This window comes from Erigeron canadensis, chromosome 6, assembly GCF_010389155.1.
Source record: "Erigeron canadensis isolate Cc75 chromosome 6, C_canadensis_v1, whole genome shotgun sequence".
In the NCBI taxonomy this organism is placed as follows: Eukaryota; Viridiplantae; Streptophyta; class Magnoliopsida; order Asterales; family Asteraceae; genus Erigeron; species Erigeron canadensis.
This window is the reverse complement of record NC_057766.1, coordinates 39,234,637-39,252,490: the sequence shown is the minus strand read 5'-3', so window position 1 is coordinate 39,252,490 and position 17,854 is coordinate 39,234,637. Positions and strand designations below refer to the sequence as shown.

The 17,854-nt window shown below is 36.4% G+C and overlaps 2 protein-coding genes across 3 annotated transcripts; one reads left to right on the top strand and one right to left on the bottom strand.

The window, feature by feature from the left end:
- The first annotated feature begins 617 nt into the window (after positions 1-617).
- LOC122603807 (probable lysine-specific demethylase ELF6) lies at positions 618-6,075 on the top strand. The gene is made up of 6 exons (XM_043776624.1): positions 618-2,021; positions 2,305-2,383; positions 2,572-2,639; positions 2,765-2,915; positions 3,061-3,701; positions 4,227-6,075. The coding sequence occupies exons 1-6, from the start codon at positions 893-895 to the stop codon at positions 5,756-5,758; spliced, it is 3,600 nt and encodes a 1,199-aa protein (XP_043632559.1). The 5' UTR covers positions 618-892; the 3' UTR covers positions 5,759-6,075.
- A 1,085-nt stretch (positions 6,076-7,160) lies between these two features.
- Positions 7,161-16,080, bottom strand: LOC122603821. 2 transcript variants are annotated; one of them, XM_043776643.1, is made up of 13 exons: positions 14,773-16,080; positions 13,961-14,678; positions 13,409-13,892; positions 13,160-13,311; positions 9,990-13,076; positions 9,443-9,652; positions 9,148-9,348; positions 8,825-9,028; positions 8,571-8,741; positions 8,166-8,483; positions 7,702-8,074; positions 7,528-7,612; positions 7,161-7,449 (listed from the first exon to the last, which is right to left on the bottom strand). In XM_043776643.1, the coding sequence occupies exons 1-13, from the start codon at positions 15,840-15,842 to the stop codon at positions 7,251-7,253; spliced, it is 7,272 nt and encodes a 2,423-aa protein (XP_043632578.1). In that variant the 5' UTR covers positions 15,843-16,080; the 3' UTR covers positions 7,161-7,250. The 2 variants fall into 2 exon arrangements, with proteins under 2 accessions (XP_043632578.1, XP_043632579.1); XM_043776644.1 differs by having other exon boundaries at positions 8,571-8,729.
- Positions 16,081-17,854: the final 1,774 nt, after the last annotated feature.

Sequence of the window (17,854 nt, the reverse complement as noted above, 5' to 3'; positions counted from 1 at the left end):
GTTATACTATGATGCATTCTAACCGCCCATTTCACATTTAAATCTAATAGTAAGGTGCGAAACAAAATGAAATGCGTCAGTGGACTGAAGGAAAAGTTTCTCCATGCATATATGGTTGAATAAAATTGTTTAATACGAGTACTAATGATCGTTACTAATGACTTAAAGACTAGTGATATTATACCACGTCATATTGGTATTCTTATATTATGGTTTTGACTCCTAATATCAAAAGGAATTTCCATTTTTAAATCAACACCCCAATGGAAATTTTTTTACTAATATATGTTTAATTTAACTAAAACTTATGCATAGTTGTCAAAACCACAATAATAACACACAACAAAATGCCACATAAACAAAAATACGAATTATGCAACTAAGACATATAAACACAAAATACTCAAAGATTTCTATCATTTTTCCCGGAAAAACAAAACAAAATACAATTATGAGATATGGCCAATGGGATATAAGAATATTTTGGCGCATATTAATATAGCCGTACTACAGTGTTCTAAAATGCGCAGATGGCTTTTTCCGGGTTGACATAAAAAAAAAAGGGCAAAAACATTTATATATAACGCACAGTCACACACACGTATATCTTTCTATCTCTATATATTTCTCTCTGGGCTTTTTGCAAGTCTAAATACTTCACATCCCCCAACTGTACTTACTCCCTTCCTTACAGGTTTCAGTTACAATTTTATAATAATAATTGTTACATATATATTCAATTCATTTTATTGTTATCAATTTTGCCCTAGTTTTGTAATTTTCACTTTAGGGTTCCAATTACAATAATGAATAACTCACTTAGTGCTCCTGTTACAAACCCTAGATGTATGTGTATGTCTATATGATACTTGTATGATTGTAATTGATAATAATGAGGGAAACTGAAATAATACCTAATTGGCTTAAGAAACTGCCATTAGCACCTGTATTTTACCCGACCGATACTGAATTCGCAGACCCGATTGCTTATATTTCCAAGATTGAAAAACAAGCTAGTGCCTTTGGTATATGTAAAGTAGTCCCGCCGTTGCCAAAACCGTCGAAAAAATATGTGTTTGGTAATCTAAATAAGTCCCTGTTGAAGTGCCCGGAATTAGGGAATGGTGTGAAGTTAAATAATGTGGGGAATGTAAATAATGGGGAGGTTCGGGCTGTGTTTACTACACGGCAGCAAGAATTGGGTTGTGGTAGTGGGAAAGGAAATAAAGAGAGTGGGGAAGGGTTGTGTCAACCTGCTATGCCTGTGGTTAATAAGCAAGTATGGCAGAGTGGGGAAATATATACGTTAGATCAGTTTGAATCTAAATCCAAGACTTTTGCTCGGGATCAGTTGGGTATAGGAAAAGAAGTTTCTCCATTGGATGTCGAGTCTCGTTTTTGGAAGGCGGCGTCTGAGAAACCTATATACATTGAGTATGCTAATGATGTACCAGGTTCAGGATTTGGTGAACCAGTGGACTTGTCTAGTTTTTTGCGTAGACATAGGAGGAGGAGGAGATTTAATAGGTATAGTAAAGATTCTTCTGATACAAGGGACCAACTAGACAATAAAACAAACAGTTGTGACGAACAGAAAGGTGAATCTATAAAGTGCAGTTCTAGTTCTTCAGTGGATATGTTAAAGAAAGATAGGAGGTCACAGAATAATTTGTCAGATCCTGTTCCCGGGAAAAGGGGTTCAGATGATGGTCATGAGATTGAAGGTTCTTCTGGATGGAAGCTTTCCAATTGTCCTTGGAATTTACAAGTAATTGCACGATCACCTGGATCTCTTACACGTTTCATGCCAGATGATATTCCGGGTGTCACATCTCCCATGGTATATATTGGCATGTTGTTCAGCTGGTTTGCATGGCATGTTGAAGATCATGAGCTTCATAGCTTAAATTTCTTGCACATTGGTGCCCCCAAGACTTGGTATGCAGTCCCTGCAGATTATGCATACACATTTGAGGAAGTAATCCGTTCAAAGGCTTATGGTGGTGGCATGGATCGGTTGGGTACGGAATATGCTTACTTTTGAGTATATCTTTTCTATGTACATAAAAGCCTTTTCTGGGTTTTGTCTAATATTTTGACATAGTAGTTGGCGCATGTCTAGTATTTGTATTTTATGCTTACTGGTAGTCTGGTTTATGTTTCAAAGATCAGCTAACTTTTAAAATGACTATTTCTTAATAAAAAAGTTGCTTAATATCAACTAATTTATGTCAAAATAGGTTTCCTAGGGATTACTGCTACCTTTTTGGTAATATATATTGTGCTGTCATTTCTGTGTAACAGCCGCACTAAGACTCTTGGGCGAAAAGACTACACTCCTATCACCCGAGATTGTTGTTGAATCTGGCATTCCATGTTGTAGGTGTGTTATTAACTTATTTCTTTGTTAAAATTGATGCTTTCATATTTTACTTGTGTCATGGGCAATATTGCGACTATTGTGAACTTTATATGGATGCTAGCAACAATCGTGTTAAACATACAGGGTCGGGGTAAGTTTCCAAGATTGGAAACCACATGCTTAAGTTTTCTCTGTTTTCATGTTTACAGGTTAGTGCAGCACCCTGGTGAATTTGTAGTGACTTTTCCGAGGGCTTACCACATAGGCTTTAGCCACGGTAGTTTATTTTTGTTTATTGCAGAGTGTGTATTTGTATCAACTTTTACTTTCTAATGTATATATAGATGCGTTTTTGCCCAAATACGGTGATTGATTCTAATATAACGTCATTCTCTTCAAAAGGTTTTAATTGCGGGGAAGCTGCTAATTTTGGAACACCAGAATGGCTCTCATTAGCTAAGGAAGCTGCAGTGCGCAGAGCTGTCATGAATTTTCTTCCAATGCTTTCACATCAACAATTGCTTTACCTATTGACAATGTCATTTATTCCAAGGTCAGCTACAACTATTCATTTTACATCAGTTTTGTTTATGCTTCCATTCTATATCCTTGTCATTTGCTTCTATGTAACATTGTAACTAAACAAAATTGACTGCAATCAATCCTGATACGATATTCTTTGAATGTTTAATTGCCAGAGTGCCTAGATCCTTGCTACCGGGAATACGAAGCTCTCGATTAAAAGACCGCCAGAGAGAAGAGAGAGAACTTTTGGTGAAGAAGGAATTCATTGAAGACATGCGTAAAGAAAGCAATTTGTTGAATAGTATTCTTCAAAGAAATTCCTCTTACCGTGCCGTCCTATGGGATCTGGAATCTTTATCACCCTCTGTTATTAGAGAGTTTGACTCTATGAATATCGGAAATGTTCATGTTAATGAAGACAATGATTTGGATACTGAGACACTTCGTATAGAGGATGAGGACATGTCGAGTGATTTTCAAATTGATTCCGGGACGCTACCATGTGTGGCTTGTGGTGTTCTTGGTTATCCTTTCATGTCTATTATGCAACCATCAGAAAAGGCAATTCCTGATACGATGCCTCTCATGGGTCATGGTGCTGTTCAGGGCCATCAGGCCAAAACTGAATTAGTTAACGGCAAGGATCTGTCACTTGATGCTTCAACGTGTTCATCTAAACAGAATGTTGAGATAGGGTGGAACATGTCTAATGGGTATTTAAGACCCCGGATATTCTGTTTAGAGCATGCAGGTAAAGTTGAAGAGATGTTGGAATCTATGGGTGGAGCAAAACTGCTTATATTATGCCATTCAGGTAAATAGTTTATATATAGCAAATGTCTCATACTACTACTACTACTACTACTACTACTACTCTTCAGTCTGTACCTTTTAGAGGGTGTGTAATGGGCATTGGGTTGAAACCAGCCTGAAACTGGAAGAAAAAAGTAATGGAACCAAACCAGATCTTGCATCATATATGTACTTAGGTATGTTTTTATTTTTAAAATAAAAGCATAAATAGCAGCTTCATTCTTGCACCGAGAACTGATTCTTGAAACCGTCTTCAACCAAGAACCAAACTTACATAGCCAAGTTAGCTTCTTTGGTCCTTTTATAGATCTTAAAATTAATTTCTGGCCGGACTATTGCTTTTATTTTGTCAACAACAACAATTATTAAATCCCATAGATATGCAGGGTATTGGGTGGTAAGATGTAGACAGTCATAATACACCTAAAGGTAGAAAGACTACTTCGAGAAAGACCCTTGGCTTTAAAAAAGTTTTCAGTGATTTAACTACTTTATTGGAACTAACTTAGTGGTTACCTTTTCGTAGATTTTCAGAAAATTAAAGCACCGGCTTCAACCATTGCAGAGCAGATCGGTAGCACGTTCAAATACAACGAGGTGCATTTATGTGATGCAACCCGTGGTGATTTGGATCTCATAAATCTTGCGATTGACAATGAGCAAGAAGATGAATCTGTAGAAGACTGGACTCTAAAATTGAATGTTAATCTTCGACAATCTATTAGACTAAGGCCTAAATTAGCAGGTGGCAAGATACATGCTATAACTATGGATGCATTATTTTCTGATCCGAATCCCGTCTCAAGTGTTGTCTCGCATACCATGGTTTATCAATGGCAAACTACAAAATCTCGTTCAAAGAGAAAGGTGAACAGTTCAATTAATATATTGTCAAAGGTGATTTCTAAAACTAAAGATGAGGAGTTAAAAGAGAAGCTATTTGAAGCTCAAATTGCTAAAAAAGAAGGGAGATTAATTCAGTATTCAAGAAGAAGGTTTAGATCAAAGCAGCATGATTCGGTAATAGCGATTCCTGAAAAAACTGATATTCAGCGTGAAGGACAGGTCATTCAAGAGGATTCACTTCTATCCCATGTGGAAGTTCTTGCAACTCCAGTGGTTGATGATGCCAAAGCTCACACTTTTATGGATATTGAGGGAGTTTCGGTGTCATGTGCTACCACTATTCTAAGTTCTGAAAATAAAGGTGGTGATATATATACCGAGGAAATCTGCACGCAAAATGATACTAGTTCTGTGGCAACCAAAAACTATTCTGTAGATGAAGGGAATGAAGATGATTTGATGCAAGAAGGCTCTGGATTGACCAAGTTTGGTGGGTTATCCGCTGATAAACCTGTTACTGATTCAAGTATCAGGTTAGAGAAAGGTCAGACTACTGATGTGAAGGATGAATATAAGACCATCTCAAGATTAGCAAGTGGAAGCAAGAGGAAGAGAGAGCTGGATTTGTTGCAAAGAGAGGAAAAATGTAATCTTGATGGATTTATAAAAAGCCCATGTGAAGGATTGAGACCTAGAGGTGGAAAAGATGTCCATATATGTAAAGACGAAGTTTTTATCATGACGAAGACGATCCCAGAAAAACCCACAAAGAAAGCAAACACTTCAATTGTCACAGAAAAATCCGTAAAGAGATCAAAGGCTTCCAGTGTCAAATTCCTGGATAAAGATCAACAAAAGTCCCACAAGTGTGATCATGAAGGTTGCAAAATGAGTTTCAAAACCAACACTGAGCTAAGTTTGCACCGAAAGAACAGGTGCCCTCATGAAGGGTGTGGAAAGAAGTTCAGTACACACAGATATGCAGTGATCCATTTACGGGTCCATGAGGACAACAGGCCATTAAAATGCACTTGGAAAGGTTGCAAGATGACATTTAAGTGGGCCTGGGCTCGGACCGAGCATATACGGGTCCACACTGGCGAGAGACCATACAAATGCAAAGTTGATGGGTGTGGGCTTACTTTCAGGTTTGTTTCTGACTTTAGCCGACACAGAAGAAAAACAGGGCATAATGTACATGTGAAGTCCTGAAGGTTGTTTGTTCTAATAAGGGTAGTTTCATAAATCAAGATTTGTGAAATAAGGGTAAAGGGTGGTAGGTTTATTGGGAACGAAACAGAAGTGAAAAGTCGTGTGCAAGTTAGTGTAACTTTTTTGTATGACTTTTATTGCTAAAATTAGGGTTAGACTAGTAAATTGTGTAGCTAGGGATTATTCTGGTTAACTTGATTTATTTAGCAGTTCAGACTTTAGATTCTTTTTGTTGAATTGTTTCCGGTACAGTTTCATATGCTGATTTTGTATTTTTGTGAAATTCCTGATAATGGTAGGGTTCATTTTTTATTTTATTTTTTTATAAAGCTACCTTTCTGTGTGCATTTCGTAGACTCTTGTACACTATGGCTGTATAGTGAAGAGGTTATACAAGAAAAACTGGCAAAAGTATGCTGGCTTTTTCACCAGAACCTGTTGCATAATAGCTCATTGCAGTGATGTTTGATTTTGCATAGTTAAAATAACATTATCTGCAGTATAAAGTTGCTTATTAGATATTTGTTTGGATGTGTTTTTGTTGAATGATGTAATAATTTGTTCCAAGTGTTTGTCAAAGTTTTGTTCTTATCGATTTGAATATTTGATAGATGAAGTATACTCGGAGCAATACATTTTGTTGAAAGGGGATGTTTGACAATAATTTTTTGCATAACAATCATTAATTAATAACTAAATTACTCCAAAACCTAGGGTCTAGATTCAAATCATACTAGGCCACTAGGTACTTTCAGTTTTCATCATGTTTTAGGTTTGGAAGACCTATACGTGTAGGGGTGTTCATTATTTGATTTCACCCGGAAAACCGTCCAATCCAATTGGATTTAGGTTAACTGGTTTTGGGTTGTTTGGATTTGGGGTTATAAGTTATAACCAAATAAAAGTATCGGGTATTGGATTGGTTTTGGGTAAAAAATAAAATTTGGGGCCCAAACCGAAACCCGATAAGTTAATATTAATGAACTTGGTTACATATATCGCGTAGTCATATTGCAAGTATTTTAGAATAATTGTAGTATGATATCATGAAGACAACACCATCACTATATTTATGTAGTTAATTTACTTAAGATATGTTACATATTTAGTTCTAATTTACCATCCATGATAAGTCGTTATATATGTTTAGTTTAATTTTTGAATCATTTTACATTTTCGGATTTATTGGGCCCCAATCCATTTAAACCGAATGTTTTTTGGGGGGTTTGGATCGGGTGTTTACATTTTTGGATTGGGTATTGGTTGGTTAAATTTTTATTTAAGACCCGATTAAACCAAACCGACCGTTTGAACACCCCTATATACGTGTATTCAATTTCTTGCATACAATTTCCCATTTTATATTCCGATAATTCTTAAACGTAAGTTGCAAAAAACGAAATAGCACCTGCAAAACTAATTAGCAAATAATGTATTCAAAATTGCTCTTGCAGGCTTTAGGCCCACACAAAATTTCATTCCAACAAACACATTATAGAGTCTCTGCAAGAAGACTTCTTTCCCAATTAAACACACCTGAATTTTCTACATCTAAAACTGAAAGAATGCGTGAATGTGATGACTTCTTTCCAAGAACGTTTGAAACCATCACTAAGATACTTTGACACGCTTGAAGCCCGTCTACAGAGCAACTATTGGTTGAAGGATCCTTCCATGGCTTCTCGAATGACCTGTACATCACAAGTAAGCCTGTTCATGAAGTTATTCATAGAACCCATAAAAGAAACAAAAAAAAAATTAAAGGTTACCATCTCCATAAATGGTTAACTTCAGTGGGGATGTCTATTCTAGATAGCAACGATGTTAAAGTACTTCCTCCGTCAAGCATCACATCTGATCAAACATGACAAATTTTAGAAAAATATACATATACAAACCTTTATGATACTGATAATTAATAATGGGCATTAGTTGTAGCATACCCGTGTGTGACAAATCAGGAAGCAGTAACAAACAAAGTGAGCTCACAACAGATGTGAAGACTTTGCATTTTTTTCCAACAACTTGTTGAAGATAATATATAGTAGTAGCCAATAGTTCTTCAGAGCCAGATACCACACGACTTGACCATTCTGCTCCCAAAAATAATTGCAATGTTTCTGAAAATGAATTCTCCAAATTATGTTTCAAATCCATCTTTCCCAATTGCCATGAGGGCATTGCTAAAATTACAGACGCTGTCAACCATCGTAAAAGCTTTGATAACAACGAATCATTGGTTTCTGCATCAGATCCTTCAGATCTAAGAGCAATTGAGACAGCCCAGAGGACAAACTTTTCAAGCTTTTCACAATCCTTGAAAACAAAAAATTAACTCAGTATATTTCGACTAAAAAGTACACCGATTAATCTGGAACATACAGGGTTACAGCTAAACAGATGATACCATGGAGAGTAATGCTGCTTGAGGAGTGTTGATTAGAACAACTTTAAGTCCTAACTCTGCATCAGTGGCTTGAGATAACTGATATAGACCTTCAATCGAAAAGGTGAAATGTGGTTGATTTACCTCCCTCTCTTGTGATATTTTTAAAGTAGAAAACATAATTTCCAATATTAAATCAGCCGAGTGAATTTCATTCACAAGCTCAAATTTATCAACAAAGAGCGCATACAAATGACATGAAAGTTGTGCCAATTGCTCCACAGAATGTCTAGCCACACACTGCATTATGTTTCTAGAGAGTGCAATATCATTTGCCACCTAGATTAAACATCATGCACTAAGTTATATGCTAAGAAAAACCAAAATAAATAAAAACTCTACTGAATTCAACAATAAAGCTGTTACCTTTATTACTAGTGGTAGGTGGGTCAGTAAAGCACCCATCTGTTCTTGGTATTTACTTCCACAGAAGCTTGAAATAAGAGATGACAACCATGGAATTACACCGCATCGTTCAATCAAATACTTAGATGTTGTTTCAAATTTCATACACTTGTTCACAATCTGCAACGCAATCTTCAAATGTAAAAATTCTATGCCGTTTAGATTTTAGACAACACACCAAACACTCAAGTAGAAAATTGTAGCTTATCTACTACCTGAAGAATTATATCTCTCGATTCATTATCTGAAAGAGAAGAAGTGTAGAAACTAAGCAGTTTCTCTAAGATCGAGCTTCTGACATAAATCTGAGTATCATCCTCTAAATTTAAGCCAGAATATAGTAGACGAAGCATCCATATCCTATCTGATTTGAAATTAACAGAATTACTCCAAAAGAACTCATCAAAAAAAGATATCATCTGCAAATAATAGAGAAGATACATAAAATTAGTAGCAGAACGAAGATACATAAAGTTAGTGGCAGATTGAAGATACATAAATTAGTAGCAGAAACTAACAAAGCAACAACTTTTGATACCTTGGTGTTCATAGGGGACTGCAAAAGAAGTTTAGTAATAGTTTTGAAATGATTATTTAAAGGATCCAATATCAATACAGAAGCCTCTGCAGCAAATAAAGCATGTACTGAAGGAATCCACTGCCACTCTTCACTTATACCGTTTTGCACGTAGGTTAGCAACGGACGAAGTCGGTTGACTTCTTTTCTCTTTTGGCTCACCTAATAAGATAACAAAATTAAAATCAACAAAACTAGCATGAGCAGATGTTGCATATGATCAAACTTGAAAATTAACTAGATCTTCATTACTAACCAATGCATCTCTGAATACTGTAAGAACCGTATAGGCCAATTTTCTAATCTCTACATCAGGTGAAGATAAACTAACAAATGCAACAGCGAGCATCCCCAAGCTTGCAAATTCCACAGGCTCGATGTAATCCATTGACAAACCGTGCAATGACATCCGCAAGATGAAAACTGGATCATATATCTGCATTGTCTCGATACTGGTCCTTTGTGCCTGAAATACAAAATTGAACTTATAAATGGGTCATTGGGTCAATTTGAAACTGCAACGATGATCTTATACAAGTGTCACTTAAGGTTAATCTCAAACGGGTCAAATGAGACATAGCTAAAGGGGAAGGACTCAAACAAGTTAAAAGTCGCTCAAAGCCTACTCTTAAAGTATATCTCTCCAAAAACTCTAATTCAAGATTATTTATTTTTCATTAAAATTTATTTTTATATATTGACCAATGAATCAACCAGCATATGTTGGCCCTTAATCTAACCTATACATGTCCACCCTATCTTGCTACTATAGAATAAACTAAAAAGAGATTAAACTGTAGTACCACACTCTCACGTCCATTATTATCATCTGGAAGCTTGTTAGAGGAAGAATCTCCTGAATTAACGTTCCTGTTGAATGGAAAATGAAGAACTGTCGCTGCACACATTCTGGGGTCAATTGGGAGATTTTCTCTGAATTGATTTCTCCGGCAATTTTCAATGCCATCCTTGTCATCAGAAGAAAAAGCCTGCTCTGTCTCTCGTACTTTTCTAACTTTTATAGCAGCGGGTCCCCACAGATAATCCATTTCATCTATATAACCAGAGTTTGATTTATCGATACTTTGAAGCTCTTGCATGATTTTGTAAATCTCCAAGTCTTTTTCACTAATAGTAGCACCATAGGATGACAAAAGCAGAAACAACAATTCTCTAACATGTATCCCTAAATCTTTTTCAATACCAACACTACCCGCCTGTTCCCCAAAATGGCATAGCACACTTAGCAATTTAACAACTTCCAATTGCTTCGTGTACAGCTCAGATGTGTGTGACTCATGATCCACAGGGGCAAAAGTAAGTGATCTCAGAATACTGGACATGGGTCTAAATATGATACCAAACTGGAGAGAACTTGAAGATTTAGTGGCGGGTTGAATGGTGGATGCAAATTGAGAGTGAGCCAATAGCAGCTGAAGAATTTGAACATGCAATGATTTATCTTCTGGTTCAAAAGTTAAGATAATTCGTAGCATACCAAGTGTTGCAGAATCCTCAAATCTGTGAAGAAGGCAAGATCTTGCAAGCTTTTCTATGCTGATAACAGAATTCACTTTTATATCAGAGTCCTTACACATCTCCATAGTAACTTCAGCAACATTCCTCAAAACAAAACTTTCCAAAATCCCAACCAATGCAGATTTTGTGTCTTTAACTCCCAATGGGGAAATCAACTTTAGAGAGAACTTCTTGACAATTAACCGCCAAGTGGACACCAACGAATTTATAAGCGTTACACTTCTTGAGTGTTCTTTGTTAGACCGTTCCAGACATGAAAATAATAACATCTTGCAAAGAATCACCTTTGTGACTAACTTCATAATAAGGTTTAAAGTTTCATCAATAGAGTAGCGATCAACTTTCAGAGCATTACAGTCGAAAAGATTTTCTGTCCCAGGTGGAATAATAGAATCAAAAAGCTTCAACCGCTTGCTTCGTTTCACAGTGGGCCCGCTTGATACAAGATGAGCCTGCATGACCGCAACTGCTGTTCCAAGAAGATTGTTGTTGAAAAGATCACAAAGCTCTTCCACAGTTGAAGGCACAGATTTTCCTTGTTTTACTTCAAATATATCTCTAGACGAAAAACTGTTCCAATTAGAGAACCCGTTGAATAATATTTCCCAATATAAAGAGTGTATGCTTCTAAGATGTTTACAACACTTCTCCCCGTATCTCATGGAGATAAAATTCATGAAAGATAAAGCAGTTGGCAGAAGCATCAAGAATGCTTCATCACATTTGCCAGTTAAGGACTTGTTCACCATCTCCATAAAAGGAAGTCCAAAGAAAGATAGATGGAGAAGACTTGATTCAGTTAAATGAAACAAAAACTGAGCATTGATCATGCTTGTTTTCTTAAAGCACTTTGAAATTAAGCTCATGGGTGTATTTGATACAACCCTTGACATAACCATGTGATTGGGAAGAGATCGAGGAGATTGGCTTTGACTATTACATTTACTTGCAATCTTAACCGCTTGCAACAAGCAAAGATCTGCAACAACTAATTCAAATCGGGAGGCAATCTCGATTACATTGTTATACACTCTCTCAAAAAGAGAGACATTAACTTCTTCTAAACATAATGGCACTAAGCCAAACGCACAACCAGCAATGTTTAATCCAACAGAGAGAGCGGAAACTTTAGATTCTTGAAAAGCAGATTCATCAAGGCTGATTCTGGAGAACATCCAAGAAACCAATTCCAGCAGCTCCCGAGGGGAGATGAATCGAATCAAAGAGTGAAAAGCATATAATGTTGGGATCAACGAAAGCAGATCTATGGATTTTATAAACCAATCAAACCTGTTCTTAAGCATCAGAACCAACTTCTGGAGGAAGCTTTTAAAAGCCGTTGCAATCCGCTTATTAACATACCCAAAGCTCACAAGAAATGTTTGGTTGCAAAATATTTCAAGTACTTGCAAGACCTGCTGATCCATTATATGAACTCCTTCTCTTGCGAAACAAAGAAAATTATCTGCTGGATGATCAAGAATGTTAACTTTTAGTTCTTTGTGAGCAGATAACGGACTTTCTACAGCACCAAAGACTGCAGGATGACAGAAGATGGTTTCAGCAATTTCCTGGGCATACTGATTGGCTGAGTGGTCTGCCAACATGCTCTTTATGAGGGCAACACAAATATCAGAAATCCATATAAGCTTTTCTGCCGGTTCAAAGCGGTAGGAAGATTGTATTTGATGGAACCAGAAAAACAAAAGCCGGAAAGAGGAAACAAAATTTGCAAGCATCTCTTTCGACAGCTTAGCCAACAGCATGTCCTGGAGTTTCGATGGCTCAGATACAAATGAGCATTCACTGCTTATGATAGCTGGAAATAGAACATAAAATGGAGCTTGCTTTATAAAATATGAAAATGCTTCTGAGGAGTTGGCTGAGTCCATGCTAGAAAAATCGACCTGTTCTAATCTTGATAATGCAAACTCAGGACGTGACTTGCACACATCATTAAGAAAGCTACTTTCAAGACAACAGATAGACAAAAGGATTGAAAAGGGGAATCCATTCAGTTTCTGTGAAACAGATATAACTTCTGGAAAATGCTGCAATATTAGATCAGGTGAAGAACATAGAATTGACAATGAGAAAGCTTTGGTCATCTCGGTATTATTCTCACTCTCTGCTAGATTTGTAAGTTCATCAAGAAGATTGATAAGAGAGTCGCCATTGAGTCCCTTCTTTCTATCAATCGAAGTCAAAATGCAACCTTCATTATTTGCAATACTCCTCGAGAAGTACAACAAACTTTTTAATGGCCCCCACTCACATAAATCACCATCAATACCCTCGAGTTTCTTGGATAATATAAGAGATATCAGAGAAGATAGCAATCCAGCTTCTACCTATATAAATCAGGTTTTACTAGTTAGAAATATGCATAAATCATGAGAAATTAAAAACAAGAGCAGCATGTTAACCTACATACCTGAGTTTGCAAGAGGTATCTCAAGGTGTTACTAACGTATATTGATATCATTGACTTCTCAGGTAAATTAAAGGAGCCAGACTCAGAGCCAAGCAACCTTAAGCACTTCTCAAGGGCACAAATAAAGAGTGGACTGAACCGAGGATAATTATCTAACAGAAGAAAATATAGAAAAAAAAATAGAGTAACTACCAAAACTTACCTTAAAAAAACAGAATAATCAATAAAAAACAACTGAAAACGCTAAACCTTTAGTAGTGGTTTCAAAGTTGTTGATTTGAAGTCTGAGAAGATCCCAATATTTGAATAAATTGTTTCCAACCGTAGAAACAACATCACAGAAAAATGAATTGACGACAGAAGACAAGTTCTGGATGGTTTCGATCCCACTCTCATTGGAGTTAAACCCCGGCAGAAACAGAAGCCATGCACCGATTTCTGTTTCATTATTGTCAAAAGCTCCAGTACTTAACATGGCTGCCTGTGCCAGCACATAAGCTTCATCTCTTATGACTTTGACAGGTGAACATACAACCAAATTAATGAAATGCAATAGATGTTTGTACATCAATGGTGGGTATCTGACGGGAATATCCTGCTTCGAAGACCAACCAATATGTTCAACTAATAGCGACAATAAAGATTGCTGCAGTATAGTCGGTAACGATAAAGCATTGCTAGGTAGAACTTTGAAGAAATCAAATGACCCTTCTAGAACCGATGGCATGGTGTGCTGCAAGTTAACAAAATTCACTATTACAATCCAATACTTGAAAATTTAACATAAAATTTAGAACTTACATGATAAATTTCAAGAGCTTCAAGCAGCTTGGAGTAAAAATATATATCTTCATCGCCTGCAACCATGTTCACATTGTTGCTTTCATCTGTATCCCATAGTTCTTTAATTAAGCTAAGATCATCGTTCAGATTATCAGAAACATGTAGGTTACCCTCTTCCTGTATTGTTCCATCATCAGGACATAAACTAATGCCGCCTACAAGAATATCTGTTTCTTCATTTGAATTACGTATTTTTAACTTCTTACGACTAGCACTATTTTCGAGTAATACCGTTGTATCAGCACCTCTCTTCAAAGAACGTTCATCACTCTTGTAACGGTTATTCAAAGAAGAAATTAATGACAATAAGACTTGATGATCGGGAAGCAACAATTGCACTTCGTCCTGGATATCTTGTTTAAGAGAGGCCCATTTGCATCCAGTTTGCTTGCTAGATTTTGATCTTTGGGTTACAGAAGCAAAGACAGAATCTAGTAGCTTTAGGGCTTCTAGAACCAGTCTTAATGTCCCATGCTGTATATGAGACTCAGAGTGAAGTAATCCTTTATTGATTACTAATCTGTTAAATGGACGTGGGCCTATGCACTTTATTATACTTTGCACTTCTGAGCTGTTAATAGACGGTGTTTCCCCGGACTGGGAATCAAGATAATCGAAAGACAACCCTGCATTCACAGAAGAAATCAAGTTTGCAGCCAATGAGACAGCAGCAAACCTGCAAGTACTTCAGTAACATAACTAATATATTATAATTCTGAGTGTAAACATACGCACAAAAACACAAATTGATAGTAAAAAAAGAATGTAACCAGGATGCATGATCTTCGAGGTTGTAAGGGAACTCATCCAAGTATGCAGACCCAAATGACGGCTTTCCACGTACAATAGCTAATAGCAAATCCTTATGAAATTCAACCTCAGTAGCCTTGAGTTTCTTCATAACACCCAAAAGGCGAGTTAAATTTCCCTTCAATGGAAAAGGTAACGCCTTTGAATCTGGCATCAACCCGTTAGCAGGGTCAGTGCAGACCATAAAAAGAACCTTCTTAGCCACCTCAGAAGCATCTCCACCATCATCCCTTCCAGATATCTCAACCAACTGTTCCAAAGTAACACTCCCGAACAAAACACTCCTAAGCCCGACAGGCACCAAAGATTCAGGAACAAGAACCTTATCCCTCAGCGTCGACAAAACATAAACAACAATCTCGTCTTCATCACTCCCAAGCCCACGCAAAACACCGGAAAACATTTCTTTCTGTTGCAACACCCATCTTAACAACCTAGCATCCCCAATTTCCAAAAATGACATAGCAAACCTAACAAACGACCTCCTAGTTGAAACTTTCCTTTTCACTGTTTCAACATTCTTCCTCCTCTTATCATACTCTGCACACTTCAAAAAACTCGGTAACTTAAAATTAAAACTCTTGGCAACATCTGCAGCCAATCCAGACCCACGTCCCACAATCGACGCCATCAACAACAACGCCCCGTTTTTCCCTTTATTCTCCTTACTATTCAACTCATTATAAACATCTCCAATCTTTTCTTCTAATAACAATCTGGCAAACTTATCTAGAGCTCTACTAACAACTATCCTACTCGCATCGTTAACTTTATAAACACCATCTTTATGACTCAAAACAACATTAATTAACGACATAATGTACGACAGACCGGGCTTCGACTGCCGAAAGTTCCAAGCTTGTAGAAGCTCGGAACAATTCGGAGACGTTTCGACATACTGTCGTAGCATTTCGCCACCGTCGTCGGATCGAAGTAACTTCATGAACTCTTTTGATGATTCGGAACATAACTGGAGATCTATTGAAGTTATGTTACGTAATAGCTCAATTAATTTGGGTTTATGAGACATTTTTGATTATGAAATTAGGGTTTATGAGTTAATTGGTTTCCAAAGCTGTAAGTATAAATAGAGAATAAATTTAATGTAGAAATATAGATATATATATATATATATATATAAACATACAGATACAAGTTACATGTGAGTAAAGATTTCCGATGGGCGACGTAAAGTGAAGATGGCGGCGATTTTGAAAGAGGGGAGCACAAGGGTTTATGGAGGGTATAAGCATAAGGGAAGTGCAAAAATCTTTCGGAACTTTTAACATTAAGTATTGATATATTTGATTATCTCATTCTAATTATATTTAAAAGGTTAAAAACGTCGGAATGAAACAAACTATACCCAAAAAGTTATAGTGTATATGGACTAAAATTTTTCTTAATTCTATGTGAGGAAAATGGATAAACATGCTATAGTGGATGAAAAGCGTTTTTGGGCTTATGTGGCATCGGTCACCTCCATATATACATTCCACGTATTCATAAAGATATAAAGACGTATTTGCAGATATTCATTCCCCCCTCTCTGTCTCCTCCCGCCCCCTAATCAGATTCCGGCGACCCCACCGCAGACCGCCGCTTCATCTCACCGTAAACTACTTCTATTTTTTTCTCTCTGTGTCTCTGTCTCCCTCTGTCTCTCCCTTTTCAGATCCCGGCGACCCCACCGCCGCTCCATCTAGCCGGAAAAATGGGTACACCTCAAAAAAATGCTACAAAATTCACCACTATCATCGAAACCCACAACAATTAATCAACAATTTCATATCTTTAGATAAACCCTAACAAAAATCACAAATTTTAGATACCCAAATGGATATTTTCAAGAAAACCACTCAAAAAACCATTGAATCAATTCCACTTGATTGTTTAGAGTGAGAGAAGATCTGAATCACGGCAGCGATTTTCTGGCCAAGATTTCGGCCAACCTTTTTGTCATTTCCCTAATGTCAAAATTACCTGGTGGAATCTGCCCTTCGATGTTGTTGTGCAAATGAATATCAAGTAACAGGAAAAAAACTTTTGATGAAGAGTCCATCGGTTGTAGTGGTGGTGGTGGTTTGTAACATCGACAAATAGATTTCAATTAGATAAACAATCAAGTATGGTTAATAAAATTTTGTCCCCTTTTACAAATCAAGTATGGTTAATGAATTATTTGGCGATGTTACAAACCACCACTACAATCAATTATCAAAACACGCCACTGATTTCAATTAGATAATTTGTAAGCTTTTGATGAAATATATATAGAAAGAGTTTCCTTATTTTGAGAACCATTTTTTTTATAAAAACCATAAAAACTCTTAACTTATATGTTTATTCACATGTTTTTTTTTTGTTCATTCATATGTGAAATGATATAAAAATGTATGTTGTAGAACAAAATTTTTGAAGAAACCTTCAAAGTAGCCTTTTGTGAACTTGTGAATGAATTTGTTCACGTTTTCTATTCACATGTGACAAATGGCTATATATAAGGTTTTGAAAAAAAAATTTCTTCTGCAACATATATTTTTATAACGTTTCACATGTGAATGAACAAAAAGAACATGTGATCCAATATAAAATTTAAGAGTTCTCACGGTTCTTACAAAAAAAATGGGTTCTCAAAATAAGGATCCCCTATATATAATATATATATATATATATAAGATAGAGATCAAATGAGAAGGTGGCTTAAGGAGAGAAGGGAGAGAAGATGTTATTGTCCAATTAGAAATCGCCATGTGTCAAATTAAAAAAACCACGCGGTGGCATTTTTGTAAATAAAGTGAACTTTTGTTATATGCGACGCGTTTTTTGTAATTATTTTCTCCGTTAACTATTAATGATCTGTTAGTCTATTTTTAACGTGCGTTAACTCTTTGTACATTATTTATTATTAGTTTTCTTCGATATAACCTATATTGTGTACGAATAAGTGTAACATCCCGAACTTTTTAATTAACGGTTGACTTTAGTCGTTAAGTCAATACAACGTGCCCGTTAAGTCTTTATTGGATTTAATGTTTATAT

Bases quoted from the DNA above. Each gene is read 5' to 3' on its own strand.
- LOC122603821 (XM_043776643.1), bottom strand. From the start codon at position 15,842: ATGTCTCATAAACCCAAATTAATTGAGCTATTACGTAACATAACTTCA. The intron at 13,312-13,408 runs GTTTAGCGTTTT...TTCTTCTGTTAG, and splicing joins CTTTGAAACCACTACTAAAG to ATAATTATCCTCGGTTCAGT. The intron at 7,450-7,527 runs GTAACCTTTAAT...TGTGATGTACAG, and splicing joins GTTAACCATTTATGGAGATG to GTCATTCGAGAAGCCATGGA.
- LOC122603807 (XM_043776624.1), top strand. From the start codon at position 893: ATGAGGGAAACTGAAATAATACCTAATTGGCTTAAGAAACTGCCATTA. The intron at 2,022-2,304 runs GTACGGAATATG...TCTGTGTAACAG, and splicing joins TGGTGGCATGGATCGGTTGG to CCGCACTAAGACTCTTGGGC. The intron at 2,384-2,571 runs GTGTGTTATTAA...TCATGTTTACAG, and splicing joins TCTGGCATTCCATGTTGTAG to GTTAGTGCAGCACCCTGGTG.